Below are 15,471 nucleotides of genomic sequence, written 5' to 3' on the forward strand. Positions count from 1 at the left end.
ACTGCCACTTTCACCGCTTGTAGATCTCATCACCTTATTTTTACCCACATTTATCTTCAGTTTTCTTCTATCACACACTCTCCCAAACTCTGTCACCAACTTCCTCAATCCCTCCTCCGATCCTGCCACAAGCGCAGTGTCGTCCGCAAACAACAGCTGGCTCACCTCCCACTTTTCTCCATTTTCTTTAACCATCTCCAATCCCTGACCCATCACCCTTGCATTTACCTCTCGCACTACCCCATCCATGTATAAGTTGAACAGCCAGGGCGACATAACGCATCCTTGACGAAGTCCCACCTTTACCTCGAACCACTCACTCTATATCTAATCCTGACAAGCTCTACTACTCTCATAAAAACTCTTGACAGCTCCTAGCTTTCCTCCTATCCGCAAAACCTCCCACAGTGCCTTTCTGTCTACCCTGTTGTAAGCCTTTTCCAGGTCCATAAATGCCCAAAAAACATCCTTCCCCTTTCCTATAGCTTTCTCAAATATCTGTCGTACCATATAAATCTGATCTACACAACCTCTACCAGTCCTAAATCCACAGTTCCTCACCAATTACTCCCTCTGTTCCTCTCAATCAAGATCCTCCCATAAGCCTTCCTAACTACACTTCACAAGCTAATCCCTCTGAAACTTCTACATTCACACTTGTCCCCTTTTCTCTTGTAAAAAGATCACATTTAGCACCTCCCAAAAATACTCCGCCCATCTTCCTACTCAAAACATCACATTTAGCACCTCCCTAAAATACTCTGCCTATCTTTCTCCTCCATCTGTACCTTTTACCTTTTCCTCTCCACTTGATTCACCTCTTCCTCTCTTAATTTCTTTCCAAAACATCTTTATTACTTTCAAATTTTTCTGTCATACTCTTACCCCATTTCACATCTGCTCTTCTCTATGTACCCAGTTACACCTCATGACATACCTATGTAGGAGTCATGGTACTGAAGTGATTAAAAATGTTATACAGCCAACTATACCATTCTACATTGGAGGGTAATGTGTCTCTTCAGTGTGGCATTTGCATCTTGGGCCAATGATGCCATTTCCCTAGTGTTGAAACTTTTCATCATTGTGATTTGCATTATGAATCTCAAATTGAGTCAGTCCCAAGGAGACAGGAACCTTATTCCTTACCAGTTTATATCTATGGGTGGATATTTAGAAAGTTGCTTAGTCTCTGGTAGGAAGAGGGAGGAGGAGGGAGAGAAGCAGCAGCAGCAGCAGCAGCAGCAGCAGCAGCAACAGGAGACAAGGCTAAGATTTACTTTATGGTATATATATGGACAATTCCTCCTGGTTGTATTCTGTAGGACTAAGGAGAGTAGTTTTATATCAAGAGTTATATGTTGGAATATTTTTTTTCCTGCAGTGTAGGGTGTTGGGTGATATGCCAAGCTGGACTTTCCATTTCCTTTTTATTCAGAGTTGCAGTACTTATGTACCATTCAGGACCTAATGAAACTAAATATCTAGTGCACATTTTATGGGGAATCATACATCCATCGAGAGGAAATAAACCGGGCTTATTAACTTCATGTAGTCGAGCATACACAAAAACATGTAGATACTGAAACAATACTTATTGAAAAAATAAATATTGTAGGTAGACGGTGGAAATCTTGGGCAATTACTCTTCTCCATAAATATAATCTGTATTTACATTTTTACATTAGCTAAAAATAAAGGAAATGTGCCAGAAAGGTGAGGTTTGTCTGCTTGCCCTAACCTACAGGCATCTATGCAGCAAACATCTAGTAGAACCTAGAATGCTTCCTGCTATTGTCTTAAAACATTTGAGCATGACTCAAGTCATGTCCAAACTTCAACAATGTACAACCAACAATAATATCAGTCTTCAGTGAAGTGAAGATGAGAAATGCATGAACCAGTGACTTACAATTTTGTTGCATCAAAATGCGTGTAATGAAAGAAAGTGGACCCGTACTTTATGCAATGTCATGATGGCCTACAAGAGCTCATGCCTTTTTTACAGTTTTTTCCCTTTTCAAATTAAGCCTTTGGTCACATCCCCTACCTCCCATTTTGTTTTAGTTTTCCAAAATTACTTCAGGATAGCACTACCTATGCTAATTGATTTCATCTTGTATTCCAAATAAATTAATCTTAATATAATTTCAAATTCCAAATAAATTAAGTCTTAATATCCTTTCAATGCAGGAGCTTCAGCTGTGAAGGTGGAAAAGAAAATAAATCTGGGAATGTACGACAGCTGGATAAAAATATGAAATCCAGCAATCACTACATCAAATGCAGCATCCCACTATGTAATAATTGGTTAAAGGCCTAGACTTTATCACTATCATATCCGTGGCATCGGTCCTGGTTTACATGAACCCAAATTGTGGATCTCATCAATACCCTTCTTAGCAACTTCTGAAATATCACCAATGGATTTCTTCGCAACACCTGAAATGCCATCTACAGATTTTTTGGCCACAATGGATATATCATCAACAGAACGTCGTGCGGTTTCTGTTATTCCTTCTAGAGAATTGATGAGACCTGTCGTACTACGCTTGTACGTAGAGACAAGCTCTTCCACTTCGAGGTTGATCTTGCTGATAACATACTCCATTGCATCTCGTCCCTGAAATCATGATAAAAAAATTCAGCATCACCAATCCCTGCAACAGCAGTTTAGCTATTCTAATTATCCATGAAATTCAAACAATTCATTCTGATGATTGATTTATGAAATGTTTGGCTCGAAGGCCAAGCGCCGGAGCCGGTAAGCCATTCAGCGCCATTCTGATGATGAGAAAATTCCATTTTTCAAATGGTCAACACTAATCTACCTCCTCCCTTCCTTGTTCAACAGACATTCCCCTTTCCCCCAGTCCATCCACCTCACTTTTTGGTCTTCCCTTCATGTTCACTCCACCCACCTCTGCTTTCCACTCTGATAATTTTTTCACTTGTTCTTTCCATACACCAAAACCAACCCAATAATCTTTAGTCAGCCCTATCTGCTAGCTCACTCCTGCTCTCCTCCTAATTTGATTTCTCATTTTATCAATCCTTGTAACCCCGTATTTCTCCGACATTTCATCTCAAACATATTTAAATACTTTTTCTGCCTTTCTTACATTACAATCATTCCATCCAACTTCTTTGCATCCATTACCATATACTATTGCCACATGACACTTTTCATCTGCCCTCCCATCAAGACATTTACTTGCTTCCCTCACTCTAGTTTACCTCCACTCACACTCCATTTCCTGCTACATGCAAATGCAACCCTAAATACTTATATACACCCACTTCCTCTACCCTCAAGACCAATTTATTGGCACTCTCTCTCCCCTTGTACACCTCACTACCTTGCTTTTACCCACATTTACTTTCAACTTTACCCAATCACATACCTTCCTAAACTCAGTCATGTGACTTAAATGAAACTTGTGCATGTGCAAGGGTAGTTCCAGAAGTAATGCTTCCTATTTTTTTTTTTAATTCTGCACCAAGGGATGAAGAGGAATGTTTATGTCATTGTGACCAAACCTTTGTGCTCATAACCTGACACCTTCAACTCTGTTGTGGAGATCAATGGCGTGACAGTCTAATAAAGTAATCTCTGAGATGGATATGCATCACTGAATTCCTCCACACACATGGTATCAATGGACATTCAACAGCACGTGGTGAATGTTCACAGTGCTGAGGCCAGACACGGGCATGATTATGAATTTTTTTTTAGGATTTGATTTTGATTATGGTCTGGAATACTTTTTTTTGATCGTGATTAAATTATGATTACTTGTTTTTCATTTTTCTGATTATGATTTGATTATGATTACTCAACTTTTGCCGTTTTTATTATGATTATTTTTGTGCATGATTATGATTAGATTATGATTATAATCCCATTTCCTTATGATTATTTATAAAAAAGCAATGATTAAGTATGGTACAATGCCTAAATAGGTAGCAAATTTTATCTATTAGGTACACTTTTACATATCTGAGCACAGTAATATATAAAACTGTTTCAATGACATACTAATGGTGTGTGTGTGTTTGTACATGTATTTGTGTATGTGTATTATTGATATTGTTGAGTTATTGTATTTTTTCTGTAAAACTTTGTTGTTGTCGTTGGGTGGATGATACAGTATTTGAACACACACACACACAATAGTAGCCAGTTCCACTATTGATACTCAGACTTTAAATAATATTATGTAACCTTGTGGCTAGGCATTCCCATTTCCCAGACCAGCCTTGTTTATATTAGCAATATCACCACTGTTCTTTGGAAATTATCACAACAAAGAACTTGATATAACCACAAAGCTATCTAAATTTCAAGTATTACAAGTCTCAACTTGTGGCAGGGTCAGAGGAGGGATTGAGGAAGCTGGTGGCAGAGTTTGGGAGAGTATGTGATAGAAGAAAGCTAAAGATAAATGTGGGTAAAAGTAAGGTGATGAGATGTACAAGGGGTGAAAGTGGCAGTAGACTGGAAGTGAACATTAAGGGAGAGCGACTGGAGGAAGTGGATAGTTTTAGATACTTGGGTGCAAGTGTAGCAGGAAAAGGTGGAGTGAAGGTGGAGGTAGAATGTAGATTGAGAGAAGCGAGTAAATGCCTTGGTGGTTTAAAGAGTGTAATGAGAAATAGACATTTGGGAATGGATGCGAAGAGGAGACTGTATGAAGGAGTGATTGTGCCAACAGCACTGTATGGGGCAGAAACGTGGAACATAAGAGAAGAAGAGAGAAGGAGTTTGAATGTGTTTGAGATGAGGTGTCTGAGAAGTATGGCGGGGGTTACTAGGCTAGATAGAGTGAGAAATGAGGAGGTGAGGAGGAGAACAGGGGTGAAAAAGGATTTGGGAGATAGGGTTGATGAAAGAATATTAGGATGGTTTGGACACATGGAAAGAATGAGTGAAGAAAGACTAGTAAAAGAGGTATGGAAGGCAGATGTGGAGGGAGTGAACATGAGGGGACGTCCTAGGATGAGGTGGATGGATGGGGTGAAGGGGGCTTTGGGGAAGAGGGGAATGTCTGTTGAGGAAGGAAGGGAGAGGACGGAAGACAGAGGTGAGTGGAGAATGGTTGTATATGGATGATGTTGTGACTGCATGAGGAGGAATGGGCGGGGGGGTGGGGTAGTATGTGTGAGTAAATTTTGACGCAGCCCGAAGGGATTTCTCCCCGTCCTCTCCTTATATGCAAAGGGGGACGGAGAGGGGGGGTCGCCGATTAAATGAAGCGGCCTTGCTGTGGATGTACTGTGTCTTGCGACACTGCTTCTGACCCAGGGCGGTGGGCGGGGTGCAGGGATGACCCGTCATCCAGGAGGTGCTCAGATGAGAGGAAGGGTGGGAGGGGTGTGGAGTGTATTTGGGGATGAAATGGGTGGGAGTGTTTTTATGCCTTTCCCTTTTTGGCTACCTCCCTTGGAAGGGGGAAAAAGCCTTGGTATATGTATGTATGTATGTACAAGTCTCAACTTAGATCCCTTCAGTTAAAATAAAGTTTACCTTCAGTACCAAAGTTTGTGGGCAATTTACGGTAGGTTACCAAAAGATATTGCACCTGCTGTTTGAAATTTCATATCATTAGTTTTGGTAGGAAATCTGGTTACTTTGCATCACTGGTCCATTTTACCCCACCTTCCCTATATCATGGTAGAGAAGCAAGTAAAAACATGAGACAGTGCCAATACTTTCAAAACATACTTTGACTTCAAAGTAAAGTGTTTCATGGAAATTACAAATAAATAATCTTGATTATTATCAAGAAAAATTTGATCTGATTATGATTATCAATGTAGAGTAAATTTTGATTATGATTACACAAATTTTATGTTTTTTATTATGTTTTATTACATAATCACAGCCATGGATTATGATTTTTTGATTAGTAATCATAATCATGCCCATGTCTGGCTGAGGCAGTTGATGTCAACACAGTTTGAAGATTTTGTTGATTCCAGAGTGGTGACAAATATGTAAGTGACAAACTGCGTTCCAGATAGCCATGCACAGGCTTTGCTCCTTGCTGGCTAAAGTGCATTGAGAAGGGGGTGACTTTATGGAGTTATAAATTCTGGAGCAAAAATGTCTGCTCATATTAATACCACTCCTGTCTTCCTCTTAATTTTTTTGAGTTGCAAGTATAAATATTAGAGGCATTACTGTTGGAAACTACCCTTGAAATTACTAGGCCGATAGAGGTCATCTTTATCTACTGCAGTACTGCTAAATGTTTTCAAGTGGACTTACCTTATTGGAATTATTTGATATAGAATTGGCAAGGTAGTTCTCCATATATGAACTCAACGGAACACCCATAACTGTGATTATAGTCTCCTGACGAAGCACAGTTTTCTCACTGTCTTCAGGATGTGGAGAGTATATTAAGCTTTCATCCAGGGATACTGTGCTGGAGAATGTAAGCTGCAAGTCAAAAGAACAATTGTTCGTAACATAGGAATAGATCTAACATCAATTCAACCCATTATCTGTGAAGAGTTTTGTCTTAATTCATGGCAAATTCCTTTTATATATTATTAGTTATTTAAACTGTGAGGTTTAGTTTCAAAATGAAGATTCTTTAAGGAATGTTGGATAAATCTTATTGTACGAGGTGGTGCGTGCTTTGACTTCACCACCCCCTTTATATAAGATAGTCTTGGTGTATGTATCCAAGCATGAGGTAAAAATCGGCAAACTATTCAAACTCCTAACCAGACTTGTCTACTAATGTCCTTCCTCCTGAAATTTACACTATGTGAAATCTTACAAAATGTTGTTCCACTAATTTATATAAATGGTAATCAGAAACTCTTCATTTATCAAGTTGAAAATTTAATACATTTACACACTCACATTTCTCGTCCTCATCGACATGGTTTTATCTGATGGATCCACTTCTGAATGTTCGTAACCATAGCATACTCTTTCTGCACCAAGAATCTGCAAGGAAAAAAAGAGGGGTCAGATCATAGCATGATCAACATTTTAACTTTTTTGGTTATAAATGTCTGTAGCCTAACTTTTTGACTATAAATGCCCATAGGCCAATTCCAAGAAATGAATTGTTTAGCCTGGACCTAACCCCACTATTATTGTATCCTTTATACATTTTCTTCATACAATGGGTAAGTGATGTTAATGAATAGTAACGGGCACAGTATACCATTCATTTTTTTTCTTATAACCAAACCTGGTCCCCATACTCAGGTACTGACGACAAGGTACCAAGTACCTAATACTTTAGGTATCATTTTGATACACAGAAGGAATTTTGACAAACTACATTTGTACATTTCTGCCCCCATACAGTTTTGTAGGCACACAACACTGTGTGGGGAAAGTTGGAATTTAAGAGCTGCAGAAAGAAGTTTAAAAGTGTTTGAGGTAAAGTGTGAGAAGTATAGTAGGGGTTACAAGATTGAATAGCGAGATGTGAGGAGGCGAGGAAGAGGGCAGGGGTGAACAGGAAGCTGGCAAAGACAGTTGATGAAATATCATTGGGTTGGTTAGGACACATGGAACAAATGAATGAATGAAGATTAACAGAGGTGCAGAAAGCAGAGGTGGATGGAGTGAACTTGATGGGATGACTGAGGATGAGATGGATGGATGGGGTGAAAAGAGCTTTGAGCAAATGGGGAATGTCTGTTGAGCAAAGAAGGGTGATGGCAGGAGACAGGGGCTAGTGAAGGATGGTTGTGTATGGACAATATTTTGATGCAGCCTGAAGGGATTTCTTAGTCTTCTCTATTTTCTGCACTAGGGGACAAGGAGGGGAGGGGGGGGAGGGATCACTGTAGCAGCCATGCTGTGGATGTGTTGTGTCCTGCTGCATTGCTTTGACTTAGCCTCCCTTATCAGGGATAAGAAGCCCATTGTAAACAGATATATAGATAGACATTTCTACTAACCGTTTGGGCCCATGATGGTAGGCCCCACCGAGAGCTGATAAGTCTGTGAGTGTGGAGAACACCATTGACTACACGACGATCTACGACGTCTGTGCCAACTACTGCTGGGTTGTGTGGGTTGGGATATTTTCGCCATACTGCTTGGGTAACTGTTTCCCACGGGTGACTGCCAAGTAAAACAAAAATCAGAAATAAACAACCTATGTAAAAACAACACAATACAGTACATGTGGAGTCTTATGAACAAGTGGATTTTGTCAACATGAACGAAAGGCTTGCAGCAGCCAGAATAAAAGGAAAAATACTACTATACATGAAAGGGGGCATGACAGCAACAAAATTGCCTGGTAGCAACCACAAAAGGAAAACCTTTGATACAGAGTCTGTTACAAGTAAGTGATCAACAATTTTCCCTCTTACGTTGCCTCACTCAGCACCACCTCGATCTTCAATAAATATCTTTAAAAACTTTACTGTAAAGATGCACTTCACATATTTTGCTCTGGTCAATGCAAGTAAATTAAAATCAGTTTCAACAAATTCCAGCAAAATAAAATGGAAGAAATTGACAAATATAGGAGGCACCTTCATGCATTAAATAATGCCATATTAAGGTGCCTTTAACACATGATGACCTCTGCCTTGAATTTATATATTACTCTACCTTGAATTTACACATTACTAATCCTGTAAGGCCTAATATAAAGGAGGCAAAGAGGAGAGCAGATGTGAAATGGGGTAAGAGTACGACAGAAAATTTTGAAAGTAATAAAAAGATGTTTTGGAAAGAAATTAAGAGAGGAAGATGAGGCAAATCAAGTAGAGAAAAGGTAAAAGGTGGTGATGGCAAGATGATAATGGAAGAAATGACTTCAACAAGACTATTACAGCACCAAGACTGACAAGAGCTATATCTATTACAGCACCAGGACTGACAAGAGCTAATTCAAGAGGTGGTTCTGCAAATTGTATCTTGAGGAAATTATTCCCTTGGCAATTTTTTTTCTTCAAAACTGATCATTATCGCCTCCATCAAGATGTACATCCCAATTGGGATGGACTGGGCACAAGATCTCAAATAATTTGACTATTATCTTAATGCAAGTGCCCCCCACACCCACCCTTCCTACCCAGCCAATGACAGAAAGCTCTACATTGTAAAATAAAATGTCTCTGAGATTGATATCTATGGGAGGCTTCAATGACTACTTCCAGCTACTGTAGAGCTGCTGACAGTCTGAAAATTGAGGCAATATGTACTTATCATCATTCCTGGACAAAATAAACATTTAATGTCAATACCACCAAATAACCATTTAATACCTTCAGTGCTGTGGCAAATATCGGACTAGTTCAATTACCTAAGAGGTACACCAAGTTGTATGCATTAAATTAAACCATGCTAACATTCTGGCTGGAATTCGATCCACTTGCCAATAAAACCTTCTGGCCTTCACCAAAGCAAAATCTATAAAGTGCATCACCCCAAGCAACAGGTTAAGACTTCAAAACTGTAGGTAACCATTCGCTATCTTGTTCATATTACCCAATCATTTCACTATCATAACACAAAAGAGGCCTACCAAAGTGTGCTGATGCTTGCTGTCCTGCAGTGTTGCCATCAGGTCAAGTACTCTACACCGACTTGCAGCCTCAAGGCCACTGGTCTGAAATGACCGAAACTACGCAAGACTATACCCCATACAACTGACAGATTATTACAACTTTGTGACAAACTTTTCCAAGTACATTTAATCTTCCAATATGTGTCGATTTAAAGCCAAAATAAACAAGTTTATGAAGTACTTATGGGGTATTTATAATGACTTTTTCCATACAGCCTTGATGACATTAAAATCTGAAACAATATTACTTGTACAAAGACGGAACCTTATGCCACTTGTAATAAGGCTAAACATCTTTATGCTCTCCCTTTATCAATTACATAGGAACAACTAACACTTAAGAGGGGCCAGAGTACCTATGGTGGATCAAAGACTTAAAACACACTCCAACACCTGTCAAAACTTGCATCACATTGCTTTCAGTTAAGTGTCGTTAATGAAATATGACAATTATCATTGTCTTTAGTTTCACCAACTGGAAACCAACAGTACTAAGCAATATTCTCATGCTCCTCACACAGATCTAAGGGAAAAAACACTAGACTGCTATCCAAATTGTATTAGCAAGGCGTTTGTTTTTTGTCACTGGCTACCAGAAGGAGCTTTTGCCTGCTGTCAGCTCCTAGGAGAAAATATCAGTGAAATATATCAAAATACGGAGAGCAACTGATTTTGGTCCCATTCTGGTGAAAGTAAAATGCTGAATCTCCATCTTTAGACAGATTTTGTGGAGAGATAGCAGGTAAATAACTAACATTTTACAGGACCACCACTAACGGGTACCCATCAACAGTCCCTAAAGTGAACTGCAAATGAAATAAATTAATCTGAAACCATCGTACCCCATGTGAAAGGGGGGTTGTGAGTGAATACTACATGAGGAATGTTCCCATACTAAACTCATCAAGATAATTACTGTTCTTTATAGATTTTATTCTGCAAAAACAAGCCAATTATTTCAGCAATCATCAATATACTAAATAATTTCTAATCCCATAAGAATGGAGGGAATTGTTCTATCTGAAATTGGCAAACTCTGAATAATCTGATGCACATTAACTGCCAGACCCATTTGGCTGGGGAAGCCCCCACAGCTGTCCAAGGTTACACTACAGTTAATCCTTTCACTGACTACTAATTTATGATTAAACTTAATTTTACTAAGCCATAGGATATCCCTAGCAGCCAAAGGATGTCATACAGATGTATAACACCACGGCATTGCCCAGAATCAAACAAATGCAATGCCCATAAGTCAGTGAGCAGAAAAAAAAAAAAAAAAACACACAAGTCAGTGAGCAGCATAAAAAAAAAAAAAAAAATGCAAGAACGGCAACATCATTGCATTCATAACTGAAGCAATGGGTTTGTACCTGTTCAATTAGCATCTCATTTACTCTTTATTCTATTGCATCTTAATTTGCCCAATTTCTCTGGTAAGTGGGAAATGGTAGAGATATCACCTAAAATTAACATTTACACCTGATTAATATGCACTCTCCCCACTCCTGTTATAAATGCCTTAAATTACCAATCTAAATCAAAAGTGAGTGTGGTGAGACTTGTATATCCATTCATAAAACTTCTGTACAGATTATTCATCAGAAATTGCATGCATATGGAATTTTGATGAGCATGGTATACATACATACATATACTAGGGCTTTTTCCCCCTTACAAGGGAGGTAGCCAAAAAGGAAAAGGCATAAAATCATTCCCACCCATTCCATCCCTAAATACACTCCACACCCCTCCACCCTCCCTCTTATCTTAGCACCTCCTGGATGACGGGTCATCCCTGCACCTTGTCCACTGCCCTGGGTCAGAAGCAGTGTCACAAGACACAGCACATCCACAGCGACCCCCCCATGCATAAAAGGAGAAGAAGGGGAGAAATCCCTTCGGGCTGCGTCAAATTTTGCTCACACATACAACCTCACCCCCCATCCCACCTCATGCATCACATCATCCATATACAACCATTCTCCATTCACCCCTGTCTTCTGTCCTCTCCCGTCCTTCCTCAACAGACATTCCCCTCTTCCCCAAAGCCCCCTTCACCCCATCCATCCACCTCATCCTAGGATGTCTCCTCATGTTCACTCCCTCCACATCTGCCTTCCATACCTCTTTTACTAGTCTTTCTTCACTCATTCTTTCCATGTGTCCAAATCATCCTAATACTCTTTCACCAACCCTATCTCCCGACTCCCTTTCCACTCCTGTTCTCCTCCTAACCTCCTCATTTCTCACTCTATCCAGCCTAGTAACCCCCATCATACTTCTCAGACACTTCATCTCAAACACATTCAAACTCCTCCCTTATGTTCCATGTTTCTGCCCCATACAGTGCTGTTGGCACAATCACTCTTTCATACAGTCTCCTCTTAGCATGGCAGATACATTCAATCAACTTTCCCAGGGTCTGGCAAGAGTTTACATATAATCAATAATTCTCTTTTCTAGTTTCTGATAAAAATTTAATTCTGGATAAATCTGTACTTTTACACATTCATATGCTATGCATGCAACTACCAGAGAATACTGTAAAAACATAAAACTGATGGAACTGTATGTTTGGGGCTTGCCGGCCAGCTCACCCCATTGACTGCTTGAGACACCATTTCAGTTTTGATAGGTGCAAAGGTGGAAGAAATTAAAATATGATAACTTCGTCTTCTCTAACCTAACCATGGTGGGCCAACTTGGTTGAGTAGATGGGTCAAATTGGCAATGGGCCAAGTTGACCCTACACTAGCTGGGAATGCTGTGCATCCAAAAAAATTACTATTTTCTTGGCAAGTTCTTTCTGATGTTCTGGCTACAAAGAACTCCCTCCCATGACGAGCACAAACCTCTTTTACTTTACTTAATGGTAATTAAGGGTCTGCATCTCACAGCTGTGGTAGTCCACTACTGCAACCCAATCTAATATCCCTCCTCATTAGTCAGCTGATCAGATATGGAGTTCAATCTTCCTTATTAGATGGGACCAGCTCCTCACCAATGACTTATCGGGCTGCTTATCCTGGAAGAGGTCTAGTTTGCTCTTGAATTTTTCATCCCGGCAGTCTGTCTGGTTTGGGCTGAGGAGGTACACCTTACACTACCATCCAGTATGGAGCCTAGTCCTGTATTATGGTAATTTCCAATGGGTTGGGCACTAACTCCATCACAATGACAACATCACTCAGGCCACTGTCCAACTATGAATCAGTACCAATACAACAGTACTGATTCAATCACTGTATGATACAATGCATCCTTCACTACCATACTTTAACCTTCCCAATTCAACACTATCAATGTGTCCTTCACTACCAGATTTTAACCTTCCTAAAGCGGTTTGTGGACCAATCCAATGGCTGTTCCTAGTTACCTGAGCTGAGATTCTCCTGCTAAAGACCTCCTTGCCCTATGCTCCAATGGTAGAATACAAAACCTTTTTGTGTTCTACTATAAACAGTCTAGAACTATCATTGTCAAAATTTTCTATTGGAAGTAATTTTATTACAAGAAATACATTTCTCAGGAACAGAAGAGAACTGGATTAGGCCCAGTTGAAAAGTTCAAAGCAGAACTTGAAAAGTTTCCGAGGACCTTGTCAGATGATCCTGCAATATCTGGCTATAGACAGTTGCTGGGCAGCCTCAATCCACACAAGTAAAAGAGATCAGGTGAGCCTCAGAAAACAGACTTCAGCGATGTCTCCGGCAATGAATCACCATAAACTGTGAAGCAGACCTCTAACATTTTGGTTTTCCAAGAATCCCAGAAGTGTCACCTACCAAGCCCACATCAGTGAAACAAATATATAACAGTACTTTGAATTTCTATATACTGCAAATCAATTTCCATTCATAGTTTTTAATAATACCAAACTAATACTCAACAAATTATATTAATTACAGTTAAAACACACTGATAATATCAATATCATTCTTGCTCATGCAAGCAAGCAAGCGAGCATGCAAACATTGGAGAGTGCTGCCGGTAAAGGGAACCGAACAGACCAAACGAAATCTCGGGCACTTATGTAACACATCTGAATTTATTCACAAACTCTACACTTTATAGGCCTACGTAAAGTGTCGTCGGCCTTGAGAATATAGAACAAGGAAGTAATACACTACCAACGTCCTTCAAAGTCTCGTGAGAACCTACAGCTTGGCAACTACTTCCATCACTACTTTCTAAGGCTCTAAGCCATCAATAATAGTTCGAGCTGTGTTCCAAAGCTACTTCCCACTTTAAGCACTGCGGAAGTTAAACCAGTTATTAACAGTCTTCCACAAATCTTCCACAATGGAATCTTCTGGAACGAACACCAGTGCTTGCGGAACTGGAGCTTGCTCTTCAATTCAGTGAAAACACTTCGTGGTCCTCATCACTTCACTTACTTGAAAATGTGCTCAGATGTCCAAATCTTCATGTTGTGTTTATTTATTGCTTTGGGATGTTGTGTTATTCACACAGATCTTCACCAACCCCGGCAAGGCCTCCCTGTTGGATGCACTACCATCGACAGAAGGACAGAATGGACGTAAAGTAGAAGTGAGCTTACGCAACCAATAGTTGCCAAATTTACTGCATCATTTATTATACTATTTAATACAGGCTTATTTCTGCTCATTTTACCATTTTTTCATATTCGAACGAAATATAACTTTTATATATTGTCACTAAATATGTGTCTACCAACACAATATCTATAGTTCGATTATATTGTTCTATTATATACGGAGAAAAGAAATAGACAACTCAGTTTGACGTCACAATGACGTCAATTAATGAGCGCCAAGTTTAAAACCCTAATGCTCACCTGATTTGCTCACGTGTTTTTAGCTACTGCCTAAACAGATAAGTTTAAATAATAAAACTGGCATTGATCTTGAAATTGTGGAAAGTTCAGAGCCGCTAACAAGCCATTTCCCCGAAAAGAACACTGAGGAGGGAAACCTAACTGAGCTGGGAGGGGATTGTGTGTCATTGTAGAAGTCAAGTGATTGTGCAGAGCTGAATATAGTGTGCATAGCGGCCTGTTACCCCAGAAGTGATTCGCATGCGAATGATTTGTTATTCTACGTATGAGAGGGAGGACACAGGATGAGATGGATGGGGTTTAAACAAGTTTAAGTCACCTTTGTGTATATGATGTATACGCACACACACACACGTACACCCACACACATACACTAGGTAAATGCACACACACACACACACACACATATGAGCTCTGAGCTCTCTTCCGGGAGGGAAATAGCTGTCGATCACGAGTCCAACACACACACACATACACACATGTACACACACACGCACACACATGCACACACACACACACACACACACACGCACATATATGAGCTCTGAGCTCTCTTACGGAAGGAAATAGCTGTCGATCACGAGTCCAACACGTGATCCAAGGCCATGGTGAATCACATGCGCACACACACATGCACCCCCCACACACACATGCACATACACACTCATGCGTACACACATGCACACACACACACACACACACACACACTACACGACTCGATGGCGCAGTGGCAGAGGTTCCAAAACAGCAAGTCACAGCACCTTCACATTAAAACCCGACAATCAAAGCTATTTAGTTTAATCTCTTCATTATATGACGATCCCTTTCCCTCTTCTCCCACTCGAGAACTTACTGGGTAGACGAGAAGAAACCCCTTTGAGCAATGTCAATTCATCATCTTTTCACAACCATTTTCCACTCACACTTATATCTTGCGCTCTCTCTTCCCTTCTCGACAGACATTCCTCTCGCACTCATTGCCTCTTCCACCCTATCCACCCACCTCATTATCGATTTTTTCCCAAGTTCCTTGATCCATCTCAGCCTTCCACACTCTTTTTTTGTTAGTTTTTAGAACATAAGAATGAA

General features: G+C 40.0%; 1 protein-coding gene across 1 annotated transcript; it reads right to left on the minus strand.

Annotated features, from left to right (window-relative positions):
• Positions 1 to 1,483: 1,483 nt before the first annotated feature.
• On the minus strand, positions 1,484 to 14,138 carry slmo (PRELI domain containing slowmo). Its single transcript, XM_076200958.1, has 5 exons — positions 13,961 to 14,138; positions 7,936 to 8,101; positions 6,878 to 6,964; positions 6,272 to 6,445; positions 1,484 to 2,623 (listed from the first exon to the last, which is right to left on the minus strand). The coding sequence occupies exons 1-5, from the start codon at positions 13,990 to 13,992 to the stop codon at positions 2,336 to 2,338; spliced, it is 747 nt and encodes a 248-aa protein (XP_076057073.1). The 5' UTR covers positions 13,993 to 14,138; the 3' UTR covers positions 1,484 to 2,335.
• Between the last annotated feature and the right edge of the window lie 1,333 nt (positions 14,139 to 15,471).

Source organism: Oratosquilla oratoria, chromosome 17, assembly GCF_046742065.1.
Source record: "Oratosquilla oratoria isolate Oo_2021 chromosome 17, ASM4674206v1, whole genome shotgun sequence".
Lineage (NCBI taxonomy): Eukaryota > Metazoa > Arthropoda > Malacostraca > Stomatopoda > Squillidae > Oratosquilla > Oratosquilla oratoria.